Here is a 12,977-nt window from a genome sequence, read left to right as displayed (position 1 = left end):
CCTTTGAGGCAGGGAGAAGGAGGGAAAATGACTCCTCTGTCCTGCAGGGCAGTGTCTGCTGCTGGGAACATTTCTCTTTCCCACTTTCTCCCCAGGTGAGGCTGGGGGTGTCATTAGAGTTTGTTCTGTGTTGATGCTGGTAGTAGGAGTATTTTACCCATAGCAGGTGCGTTGTACTCACAGGTTACACACTCCTGAGGGCTTGAGGGAGGAAAGAGCAACACTTCCAGTGAATTCTCTCCTTTAGCAAGTGGCCTGCCTGCCCTGAAACCACACAGGCACCACGCAGAACTTCATCTGGAACTTGTCCTTGTGCTGACTCTCATCTTTCAGTCTTAACCAGCCACTTTCCAAGACATTTTCTTCAATTACTTTTGTCACAACTGCCTAGATCTCCATCTCGGGAAGGAAAACTGTGAGAAAAGGACCATCTAGCTCAATTCAAGATGAATCCTTCATAAGTTTTCTTTCTTTCTTCACGTTAAAAGTCACCTTAATTCCTTTAAAGGCTGAAATGCAGTAGCCTGTGATGTTTCCTCAAAGGGCTGTTGAGGATTTGCTTCATACTTCAACACGTGGCCCCTGCTGGTGTTTGGGCTGCTGCAGACATGCTTATGTCCCTCTCATGCTGTCACCATGGTGCTCAAGCAGCCAGAGCAGCCAGGGTGGGAGTTCATGCCCAAGGCTAATGAGCACCCTGAGCAGATCCCCCCAGGCACCCCGGGGAGCCACAGGGCTGGGCAGTTCCAGGAGCAGGTCACCAGCCAGCCAGGTCAGATGTTTCCTGTGAGTTTCTATGGGTTCACAGCTGGGGTGAGTAACACCAGAAATGTGGATTTCAGGAGCTTTGGGCATTTCAGTGCTTCACAAGTGTACAAGGATTACTGGCAGTGCCTGCCAGCACAGCTCAGCCTCTGGTTGTGTGTTAGTTGTAAGTTCTGGCACAGCATCTTCACACAAGGTGCTCAAGAGCCACAGGTTGGTCTCATCAAGCCCCTTCCCTTCCCAGGGGATCTAACCCAGCCCTGAGAAGGTGGGAGCCCTGTGGAGAGGGGAGCTCCACTGCCACGTTCTGTCCTTGCTGCACTGGATCCAAGCACAGGCTGGGGTAGATAATTATATTCAGGCTCCCTCCCCTTGGGATTTGAATGGGGGAAGGTGTTTTTCATTTGCCATGTTAAACTGACATATTGCAGTGCAATTTCTGCCATATTCCACCCAGGGCTGGAGGCTTTTCAGGGCTAGATGGAGTGATTATCTTTATGTCTAAAGCTGCTGCATCTGATTCATCACTTTGATGCATCATGCGTGAACTTATCCTTTGAGATGGAAGTTGCTATCACAAAGGACTGCAATATTAGTGTTTTGCTTCTTTGTTTTAATAAATATTCCCAATAACTAGAGGATTTTCTTCATTATGAACAGCAGAGGAGAAATCTCTGATGACATCTGAAGGCTTTTCCAATAAAGTGGACTGAAAGGCACAGGAGTGCTCTGAAAGCAAATACCATTTTGCACAGGAAGCTACTGAAAGCCCAAAACATTTGTATTCTGCTTCTGGTCTGTGTTGGATCCTCTGTTAATTTGAAAAAATCGTGTAGGGCGAATCAAGAGTTGCTGAGATTTGGAATAGTATCTTCAAAGTCAAGGAGGCCGCAATGAACTGAAGCTGTTTTGAATCAGCTCAGGATTTTTTTTAGTCCTGTGCTTCACTGCTTGTAGGTAAATTGAGAAAAATAATGCTGCCTTATTCTTGGCATTTTCAAATGGCTGGTCAAAAAATTCAGTGATTGCAGATTAAAAAAAATGCCAACTTTTAATTAAGTCATTTGGTGGAGTTAATTTGTTTGTTTATTCGAAGTAATTGCTTTCTGATGTGAATGGGATTTTAAAAATCTTTTTAACACTGGCAAAAGGAAAATTTCATCTGTGAAAGAGATGTCTGACCTGTCGATTCCCTGTGGTGCCACCTGTGATGCTGAGTCACTGCCATGGGATTGCCTTAGGGATGGGGTGATTCAGCAGACACGGGGGCCAAGCTGCATCACGGGAGGTGTAGTTCCAGCCATCAGCAAGGTCTGCTGTGCAGAGGAATAAAATAACAACAAATGCAAACAGACCTGTTCATTAACTGGAAATTCTCAGGGTTAAATACGAACTATTCCCAGAAACAGGGAATATCCCCATCCATAACACTGGTTTCCAGGCAGAGTTATAAATAAATACAAATAATGAAGAAACTATGTTGGTTTTAAAGTATTTTTCTTTTTTCTTTTTCTTCATCACCCTAATCTTAAACAACCCCATCCAGCTTTTATTTTGCCAGATTTGCTGCTCATTTGTTTTTCCCCCAACGTTGCACTGCGGTAGCAAAATGTGCACACTGCACCGAAATTCCTGCCTCGCCCGTCTCAATGAAAAATGTACCACATTCATCATCAGAGGGAAAAGAGCCTGGGCTCCTGCACAAAAAGGCTTTTGAGGAAATTGATTTATAAGGGGCGGGAAGCAAATGCAAGGCTTTTACTGCTGAAAGGTACCCGGAGTAATCAGCATGGTCAACAGAAGCAATTATACCTGATGGTGATTTCAGAAGCCCACGGAAAAGCACACAGTCAGGTTTGGGGAAGAGAAGGACACTGGCAGCAGCATTAAAAGCAGAGTGAAAACCCGAGAGATGACTAAAAAATATCTCTTGGTTATGTCTGGGGGGAAAGGAGACAAGCAGATGTCCCACAGATGTTGGCAGTGCAGTGGTGGTGATTATTTCTATGAGGAGCTTGGTTGCACCATGTGATGAGGAAGATGTGAACATCCATTTACCATCCACGTCAGGATGGGCCTGACTAATGCACAGAAATCCTTTGTGAGGCAGTTGAGCATGAACTGCAAGTTGATGAATAATAAGAAATCTGTTATGCAAATATCTTTGACTTCGTACTATAGGATTTAAATTATCTGATTTTTTTCCCACTAATTCTATGGATTATTTCTTTTTTTATTTGAAAAGATGTCCGCCTTTACAAACCCGCCTTTTCCTTCTAAAAATAGGATGAAGGAATTAAAAAAAAAAAAAAAGATTGGGAAAGGTTCAGAAATAATGTAGATAGTGTAGAGGAAAAGATGGGTATACTTCTTGTTGGCTTGTTTGGGAAGTTTATGGCAGGGTCCTCGTCCAGCCTCCCTCTAGAAGCAGGACCACAGCCAGCAATAGGTCAGGGCAGCCTTGGTTTTGTCTAGCAGAGTCTAAAATGAGAGATTTTTATACATCTCTGATCATGTTCCAGCACTGCATTACCTCCAAGTGATGAAGTTTTTCAGTAAATCATTTTAATTTCTCAAGTTGCAAACTGTGCTTTGCTCCTTGTTATGGCAACTGTCTCTCAAAAGAGTTTTTTTCATATTTGGGAGTACGTTTTGCTGTAATTAAATATCCCTTGGCCTCCTCTTTACCAAATGAGGCCAGTGCAGCTCCCCAGACTTTGCAGAACTTGTGCTCAGAGCACCTTGGTGTCCCTCAGCTCTGCCCTCCAAGTCTCTGTTCATCCCTGCTAGGTGAGTGCCCCAGGTGTAGCAGTGCCAAGAAAAGCTGAATATCCTGAATCCGCCAGGATTCAGCCCAGTATGAAGTTTTTTTTCCAGGGAGAGCAGGATGTTGAACCTCCTCAGCCCCCAGGGTCTTCCTCAGCTGATTGTGCCCAAGCCTGTGCTGACACGTGGGGTTTTTCTCGCCTGGTACAAAACATTGCTCTTGTCGTTATTGCATCTTATGGAGTTCTTATTGTCCCACTCATTGCATTTCTCAAGGTCTCACTGTGTCAAATATGGTTTTCTAGCATCAAAAATTGAGTTATTTTCCCCTGAGAAAGTTGGAACCATCTGGTTTTTCCTCATCTGAGGATGTCCCAGCCTGGTAATCAGAGTCTGAGCAAACCACCCTTCTCAGGTAGAAAGGAGGGGCTGATCATAAAGAGAAACAGTGTCAGAATTTCTGATTGTGATGAAAAAAAAAACCAACTCAAACAACCCCCGCGTAACGATGGGTTTTTTCATTATCAAATAAAATAAAATGGAAATAAAGTGATCAAAAAACAACAAACACAACAAACAGCAACACTGAACAATATATTTTTCAATCAATTGGATTTGTTCCCTTTGGTTAAAATTGATACCTTTTGTTCTCACCCAAGCCCTGCAAACTATTTTATTTTAGTTTCCTCATTACAAAATGCAACTCATTTAACTTCAAATGGAGTTAAATGAGAGGTAAGAATCAAATGCTCTTTTTAAAAAATGCAAGAGCAGGACATTTTAACAGCATCCAAACCTTTCCTCTGGAGAATTTTTAAAGCTTTGTTTTCCCCCCTTTTTTTTAATTACACAGCAAAATGCTTTGCCATCAACAACAAACAGCATTTCAGGACCAGCTGAAAAACAATGTAAATGAGAACTCTTTAAGTGAAAATGATTACAACTCCCAGCTTTTTGTTTATAACCCTTAGACAATAGCCTCATGTTCCAGGGAATTTCTGGTTTGTCTTTTTTTCCCCGCCGTGTGCATTTTAACTGGGTTGTTTCACCTTGATATTCACTATAGGGTTTTTTTTCCTATATGGGAGCAGCAGCAGCCATGGAATTAGTGGCTTTCTGTGGCAGAGGGACAGAGCAGTGAGTTAATGGACATCACCTTCTCCTGGCAGAGCTGATGGCCTCGTCATCACTGCTCTTTCTAATAAAAAGCTTTGTTACAGCTCAGAAACCTCCGTATTTCTCCCCATTTTGTCACCTTGTTCTTTTAAAAGTTTTAAATTTCTTTTAAAAGTTTTCTATGACTTCTGATATTTACATATTTCTACTGGAGTTCTCACACAACACTGTTCATGTAAGTAATGATTGTTTTGCATTCTTCTTTGTGGGATGAGAGATTTATGGACTGTTTGTTTGATCAGTGTGGTTGGTGAGGTGGCAATTTCATCCTTCAATCCACTGTCACTTTTGGAATTCTCTATATTGTGAGGTCAGGAATAAAACTCCCTCTTTTCCTTCTTTTGCATCTTGAGTGAATGCGTGAGTTATTTAGTGTCGTAGTGCGACACCGTTTCTTGTGTGTGTGTTCCAGATGAGTTTAAATCCTTCATGAAAAGGCTACCTAGCAACCACTTCCTGACCATTGGGAGCATCCACCAGCACTGGGGGAACGACTGGGACCTGCAGAACCGCTACAAGCTGCTGCAGAGCTCGCTGGAAGCCCAGCGCCAGAAGATCCAGCGCACTGCCCGCAAACTCTTTGGCCTCAGTGTCCGGTGTCGGCACAATCCTAACCACCAGCTGCCTAGGGAAAGGTACCCCCATCCTTCCTCAGGCACGGGGAGCTGGGCTGAGGGGCTGGTGGTGCTGAGCTTGGGCTTGAGCCTCATCCCAACGGGTTGTGTTTGGATGTAGGGGGTGTTGGCGTGGGTGTTTGGGGGGAAATGGTAAAATCTGGTGTTGGAATCTGAGGTATTGATGATCCTGAGATTGTAGAAAGTCTCTGTCTGTCAGCCCCGCTGCCAAAGCAGAAGCCATAATTGGTCTGTGCTGGTTTCCAGGTTGTTTATTCTGTTTATCTCTCACATGTTCTGCTGCCCTGCCCAGCTCTGTCCTGCAGGGCAGCGTGTGGGGCTCTGCCCTCAGTGGGATGTGACAAACATTCAATACCAGAAACTCCCTGGGCTGCATTTACAATAACGTGCCAATATCTGTCACCTACGTTGGACAGTGTGTCCCCAGCCTGAACCAACAGAAAAATGCCAACACCACAGTGAGACATGGAGGGCATGAAGAAGGAGAAAAAGGACAAGGCACACCCAATTTCCTCCATCTTGTCCCCTTTGAACCCCTCATCTAGAATCCTAAAATTTTACTTTTGCACCCATGCCACACTTAATTATTACTGATATCAAACACTCAGAGCTGGTAATTCATCCTGTAAGATTGAAAACTCTTTTCCATGGCCAGAGATCACAGCCAGTGTCTCTGGGGGCTCTGTCCAGGGGGGTTCCTGACCCCTGCCAGGGTCCCAGACCTGCCAGGGCAGCCAGAGGGAAGCCCTGGATTCCCACAATCTGGGAGTGGGTTGAAAATCCTGGAGGTGTAGGTAACTTTTGTCACATTCCTGACTACATTCGTATCCCTTCTGTGTGGTTTTACCTACCCAGGGGAAGGGCATCACTTATTCTTTAAGTTTTGCAAGAATATGTTTAGTCTGCTCTGCAGACTAAGGTGTTTTTCTTGTGTTTTTCCCTCAAGATCCACTTTTGAGCTTTCAGCCTCCACTTGCTGTTAAAAGAGACATGTGGAGCACAAGGTGCTTCAGCCCATTTTTGGGTTGTGCTCCTCAATATCTCCAGAGTGAAAGGAGAAGCTTTAGTTTCACTTGGAATACATCACATTTTTGCTGTGAGATTCAGTGTGAACCTGTAAAAGCTCACTGAGCAGAAGCCTTGCAAGGTTATTACAGGTGGAGAGAGCAGATTTTCCATTACTGCTACAGCAATTATTGATATCTAATAATCCCCTCCTGCTGGCTCTTTTCAGCCCTAACCTGTAGCTGAGTTTGCTTAAATCATATTTGGAGACTTGCATTTCTGGATTTTGATAAACATCTCTTGCTGTGTCTTTCTACATTGTCTGGACTGAAGCAATACGGAAAATCTTGGGGGAAAAAAATGAGTCTGAGTGCCTTCTCTTCCATGCTTCTCTTGGAAGGGTCAGGCCAAGTTAATATTTGAAGAGAAACTGTTTGTCCACTTCCTTCATTACCTAAATATTCTGTTTCAAGACAAAATTGACAGATGCACTGCTGTCTACTGCTCTCTTCCTGCTCCCAGGCTGCTGAACACGCTGACTTCATTCCATCACTGTGCAGCTCAGAAAACTCTTCCAGGGCTTAACACCTTTAATTACCAAGAAATCTCATGTTTCTAGACAAAAAATTGATGGACTTACTAGGGATGAGGAGAAATATCTATTAAATGTAAGAGATTATGAAATAAAGTCTTTGGAGAGTTTCCTAAACCTGGCCCATCCCTGCCAACTGGCTGAGCTGTTCTGACCAGGCTGTGGCTGGAGGAGCCACAGGCATGTCCAAGGTGAATTTTTGAGTTGTTTTTGCATTTTTAACAACAACAACAACAACAGCAACAACAAAGAGAAGCAGCAGCAAGGAAATCTCCATCCAACCATGTTACTCCAAAAGATTCAGACAAATATGTTTTCAGCATTTATCATCTATTTTAAAAACCCAGCCAAGCAGAAAGGGAGCCTCCAACTACTACAATGAAATCTGGGGGAAGGAGGGTGGAATGGATGATGGCAGATGGGTTTTTAACTGACTGATGTGCTTGATTTGTTTAAGTCAACATCAGCAGTCATATTATAATTTCTTTTCTTGTTTGTCATTCTGCATCTGCAGCTAGGCAGGGGAGCAGTGTGGTAGGAGCTCTGTAGTGGAAGAGGTGCAACCCATCTTTCTCCTCACAGAGCTGGGAAACACTCTCATTTTCTAATTGTTGCTGTACAGAATGACAGAGGCTTATCAAGCATGCCAGTGGCTTTGAAAGGATGCCATGGTTCTAGTAAGAGCAAGCCTCTCTCTCTTTAATACTCGTAATTGTAAGTCTGCATTTTACATTCAATGGCAATGCAAAAAAAAAAAAAAAAAAAAAGAAATGAGATAAATGAGATTGCTGTTGATTGTCCTCAGGGAAAGGAAGAGGTGGTGTTTCCAAAAGGAAGATAAGAAAAGAAGAATAGGAATTCTGGCAATTAGGCTGATTCTCCATGACCCTTTGCAATGGCTAAGGAGACAGAAATATCTATATCTATATATCTATATATTTGTATATTTATATATCTATAGATGTATAGATCTATATTTTATCTATAGAAATATAAATATTTAGATATATCTATATATAAATATATAGATATAGATATATAGATACCAATATACTTGGTCTGTACTTGTTTTGTCAAAACCCAGGAAAGTTTACAGACTTAAAACAGAGGCAAGTCTGTTGGTTTAAAAAGCAGACCACTCCTCAGTTAATAAAACTTTGATGTCAAATGATCACCTGTAGTTTTATTTTAAAGCACTGGATGTAAAATAGAAATAACATCCAATGGAGAGGGGTTATACATGTTCTGGCCTGCAGCCAAAATACATCTTACAGCTGCTGAGAAAAAAAAATAGCATTTTTTACTTCACTGTTCCATACAGAAAATCAAAAATATCCCCAGAGCAGCTAGTGCTGGTTGGAAAGTGAAAGGTGAGTTTACAAAGGAAATTACTTAATTCAGTGCCTTTTTTCCTGCAAATAAAAACCAAAAGCCTGTCTGGCTCCCTGTTCCCAGCATTGCCAGGGAGCCACATGTCCAGTGAGCAACAGTCAGAAAATACTGCAAAGTAATTCTCACTCAGAGCTTGGCCTGCAGGTCATATTTATTTACACTTTAGAGTCATGGAATCATTGAGGTTGGAAAAGACCTCCAAGATCAGTGAGTCCAACCTGTGCTTGAGCCCCATCTTGTCACCCCAGCCAGAGCAGCGAGTGCCACATCCAGGCATTCCTTGGACAGCTCCAGGGGTGGGGATTCCCACCACTGCCCTGGGAATATTTAAATGAAGATCAGTGGCTGTTCTGGTACTGGATCTGTCCAGCATCCTCCTGCTCTGACACCCCTTAGGTACAATGCCATGAGCCTGAGCCATAGAGGGGTGTGTTTTAAAAAGTTACCTCCTGTCAGCTGAAGGACTTTGGCTGGTCCTGTGTATATTCTTAACCTGTCCCAGTTGCAAGAAAAAATGGGGTAATTTATACCACTTTACTTCTCTCTCACTCCCTCACACTTCCCATTGTTGTGTTTGTAGCTGATGCCCAGCTCTGCCCTGGATTCTGCATTTTTATTTAATTACATCCTTTATTTCTGCCATCAGCAGATGGTGGGTAGTCTCCTGTTTCATTTTCTTCTTGGTTTTTTTAGTCCTACTTGTGTCTTTGCTGAAAGCTAAGGCACACACACACACCCCAACAATAAACAACCTCCCATCCATCCTCCACAAAGTCTGTCTGGGGAACAGGAAATTTACTGGGGTCCATTGCAAGATATCAGCTGAGTTTTCTTTTCCCATTTTGTTCTGCTGGTTGTTAGTATAAAAAAGGAAAGAATTATCCAGTGATTCAGTGATTTTTTTTTTCCTAAGGCAGATCACATCCAAAATGGACAGAATGTGGTCACCTCACTCTAATTTATACTGTGTCCCCTGCTATGGCCTGGCAGCCCTTGGCCCAGCAACTCAGGAGCATTAGCAACACCTAAAACCTGTGTAAAACATCAGTCCAGCACTGCATGAAATCCAGGTGCATTTGACTGGCTTTTCAAACAGGAAACACAAAGCTTCAGATGGGTGAAAATATATTTATACTGCTGAAAAGTGAGCAAAAATTCACCTGTGAGCAGAAGGCAGCCTCAGCCCCTGGGATGGTGTGGAAATGCTTGTTGCTGTCAGCCTGTGGCTGTGTTTTACAGCCACACTGTGCAGTGCTGTCCCCTCCCCTCCGAGGCAGAGCTGTCCCAGGAATTAAGGAGCTCTGTGCACTGTTTTGATGGACCAGGGCTGTCATTGTCTTCCTCTGCAGCAGATATTTATGGAGGTCTCTGCCTTGCTCCCAAGCTGCCCAGCCAACCTTGTCTTTTCCACCAGCAGAAGAGCTCCTCTTGGCTGGGAATAGGGGAAGGAGACCCTGGCAGCCCTGTACCACAGAAGAACGGGAAAATTGTCTGTTCCCACATCCAACACTTCAGAATTTTTCTTCTAACTCCCTTCCTTTTTTCCTCACCCTGTTTTTCCTTTCTTTTTTCTCCTTTTCTTCCTGCTTTTCATTCCTGCCTGTTCTCTTGCAGTTATTGCTGTTGCAGTTTTTCCCTTTCTCCACCCATTACTCCCGCCCACTGTGTTTCTCTCTTATTTTTCCTTTTACCTGCACATTTTCCTCTCTTTCTTTCCCAGCCTTTCTGCTTCTGCTCCTTGATTATTTCTTTCCTTCCAGTGCTTTGCTCTGTTTTACACTCTCATCCCTCCACTCGCTCCCTCCCCCTAATCATCTTGCTGTTCTTTGCTGCTGTATCATTTAATGCCTTCTTTGATACAGCCTACAGCTTAATGATTATTCGGAGGTCAGGCGATGCAGGTGCCATGAATTTCACTAATCCAGCTCTGAGAGCCTCTGTCCATAATCACTCCTCCTGTTCTACAGGGGCTGAATCCTAATTTGTCATTAGCCAGTCCTCTCACTGCAGCACTACCGAGAACTTTTTGCCCAGAGGAGACAATGAAGTATTCATTAGCCAGGGGGGAGGTGGAGGGGAGGGATCAGTGGCTGCACAGAGGATTCTGCTGAGGGCTGCTGAGAAAGGAATTGCTGTACCCAGCTTTCCTGGGGCAGTGGGAAGGGGAAAAAGGGGGAAACGAGGCAACGTGGCAAGTGGGTTGTGCACAAAGTGAACGTGGGTTGCAGTGTCATTTTCTAGGAGTTGTTCCAGGGCTTCAGGATGTGGGGTTGAAAGTGCTGATCCAGCAGCTGTGGGAGTGGTGGGGCTCAGTGGTGGGTGAGTGGGGTTGATTTTAAGGGAGAGACTCTGAGGTGGTTAATTAGCAGAAGTCTTTTGGATTTTTTTTTAAGGAGGAATAGTTTTAGCAGCTTTGTCTCTGTGCATCCTGGCTTATACCCTCTTTTCTACTGAGCTTTGCACCATAAGCAGAGGTTGCTGCTTGCTTTGCCTTGTCCTGTTATGGGTCTATTTTTTAGAGGGTGGGGCCAATTGCCAGTGACCTGAAGAGCAGTTTTCATCTGTTAGCCTGGGAGTTCTGCTGCCCTTGTGGTGTCTCACAGCCCCACAGCTCTGGCATGGCTTTATCAGCTCCATTCCCATGTCACTGTGGCCCTGCTGGGATTCTTGGCAGGACACAGTGCCCGTCTCTGCTCCTAGTGCCGACTAGAGAGAGCTCAGGTGAGCATTTCGAACTGGTAGCAATTTCTTAGAAGGCTTTTGCTCATCACCAAAGGAGTAAACAGCAGATGAAAGATTCAGTCTAGAAATAGACTGGAATAGCTCCCAGATGCCACGGCAGGGCATTGATGTTCCAAGAGCTCTGCCTCAGACATATCCCTGAAAACACTCTAGCTCCAGCAAGATGCCAACACCGAGTCCCTGTGAGGCCTTACAGTGCTAATTCTTCCTTCTCCTCACCTGCAGGACGATACAGGAATGGCTTACCCGAGTCCAGTCCCTGCTCTACTGCAATGAGAACGGGTTCTGGGGGACGTTTCTGGAAAGCCAACGGAGCTGCGTTTGCCACGGTGGCACCAGTCTGTGCCAGCGCCCCATCCCCTGCATCATTGGGGGCAACAACAGCTGTGCCATGTGCAGCCTTGCCAACATCTCCCTCTGCGGCTCGTGCAACAAGGGCTATAAGCTTTACCGAGGCCGCTGCGAGCCCCAGAACGTGGACTCGGAGCGGAGCGAGCAGTTCATCAGCTTTGAGACGGACTTGGACTTCCAGGACCTGGAGCTGAAGTACCTGCTGCAGAAGATGGACTCCCGCCTGTACGTGCACACCACTTTCATCAGCAACGAGATCCGCCTGGACACCTTCTTCGACCCGCGGTGGCGCAAGCGTATGTCCCTCACCTTGAAGAGCAACAAGAACCGGATGGACTTCATCCACATGGTGATCGGGATCTCCATGCGCATCTGCCAGATGCGCAACAGCAGCCTGGACCCCATGTTCTTTGTCTACGTCAACCCGTTCAGCGGGAGCCACTCGGAGGGCTGGAACATGCCTTTCGGGGAGTACGGCTACCCGCGCTGGGAGAAAATCCGCCTCCAAAACAGCCAGTGCTACAACTGGACCCTGCTGCTGGGCAACCGGTGGAAAACCTTTTTTGAGACCGTCCACATCTACCTACGCAGCCGGACTCGGCTGCCCTCCCTCCTGCGCAACGAGACTGGCCAAGGGCCCGTGGACCTGTCCGACCCCACCAAGCGCCAGTTCTACATCAAGATCTCCGACGTGCAGGTCTACGGCTACAGCCTGCGCTTCAACGCGGACCTCCTGCGCAGCGCGGTGCAGCAGGTCAACCAGTCCTACACGCAGGGCGGGCAGTTCTACTCCTCCTCCTCCGTCATGCTCTTGCTGCTGGATATTCGGGACCGAATCAACCGCCTGGCGCCTCCGGTGGCCCCGGGGAAGCCCCAGCTGGATCTGTTCTCTTGTATGCTCAAGCACCGCCTGAAGCTCACCAACAGCGAGATCATCCGAGTGAACCACGCCCTGGACCTGTACAACACCGAGATCCTCAAACAGTCCGACCAGATGACAGCCAAACTCTGCTAACCCTGGACTTAGCAATGGACACTTTGGTGATTGATCCTTTTGCTGTATAAAAAAAAAAAATAAACAAACAAAACAAAAACCCAAAAAAAAAAAAAGAAAAAAGAGAAAGAGAAAAAAAAAAGTAAAAAGGAAGAAGTAAAAGTGGGGGGAAAGGAAAGAAAAAAGATAAAGGGGAAAAATAAGATTTGTAAAATGTAATTAATATACAAAAGAGGAAAAAAAAAGAGGAAATTCTTCATTTGTTGAAAACTAAACCCGTTCTAGCAGCTGTATAAGACTGTCAGGCATGTTTGTTATTTCTATAATCCGTCATAAAAGGGTAACACCGTACTCTCTCTTGACCTTGGGGGTGTTGCTTGTGAGTCCTCAGGGGCAGCAGAGGAAATCAAGGGAGGAGCAGAGAGAGGGGCAAACTTCTGTACTGAACTGTCAAGTTTTCTGCTATGCAGGTGCCAAGATAAAGAGACATACAAAAAAAAATCAAAGCAAACAAACAACAAACAAATGAGAGTTATATGTAAATGTAAAAGAGCTACCA

General features: G+C 45.0%; 1 protein-coding gene across 1 annotated transcript in view; it reads left to right on the top strand.

Moving 5' to 3' along the window:
- BRINP1 (BMP/retinoic acid inducible neural specific 1) overlaps positions 1-12,769 on the top strand; it is a 92,428-nt gene extending 79,659 nt beyond the window's left edge. Inside the window, exons 7-8 of the mRNA XM_021551379.4 lie at positions 5,120-5,342; positions 11,299-12,769. Of these exons, the coding sequence (XP_021407054.1) occupies positions 5,120-5,342; positions 11,299-12,439 (1,364 nt within the window). The 3' untranslated portion in view covers positions 12,440-12,769. The remainder of the gene's footprint in view (positions 1-5,119; positions 5,343-11,298) is intronic.
- The last annotated feature ends 208 nt before the right edge of the window (positions 12,770-12,977 follow it).

Source organism: Lonchura striata, chromosome 17 (assembly GCF_050655825.1).
Source record: "Lonchura striata isolate lonStrDom1 chromosome 17, ASM5065582v1, whole genome shotgun sequence".
NCBI classification, from domain to species: Eukaryota; Metazoa; Chordata; class Aves; order Passeriformes; family Estrildidae; genus Lonchura; species Lonchura striata.
This window is presented reverse-complemented; position numbering and strand designations above follow the sequence as displayed.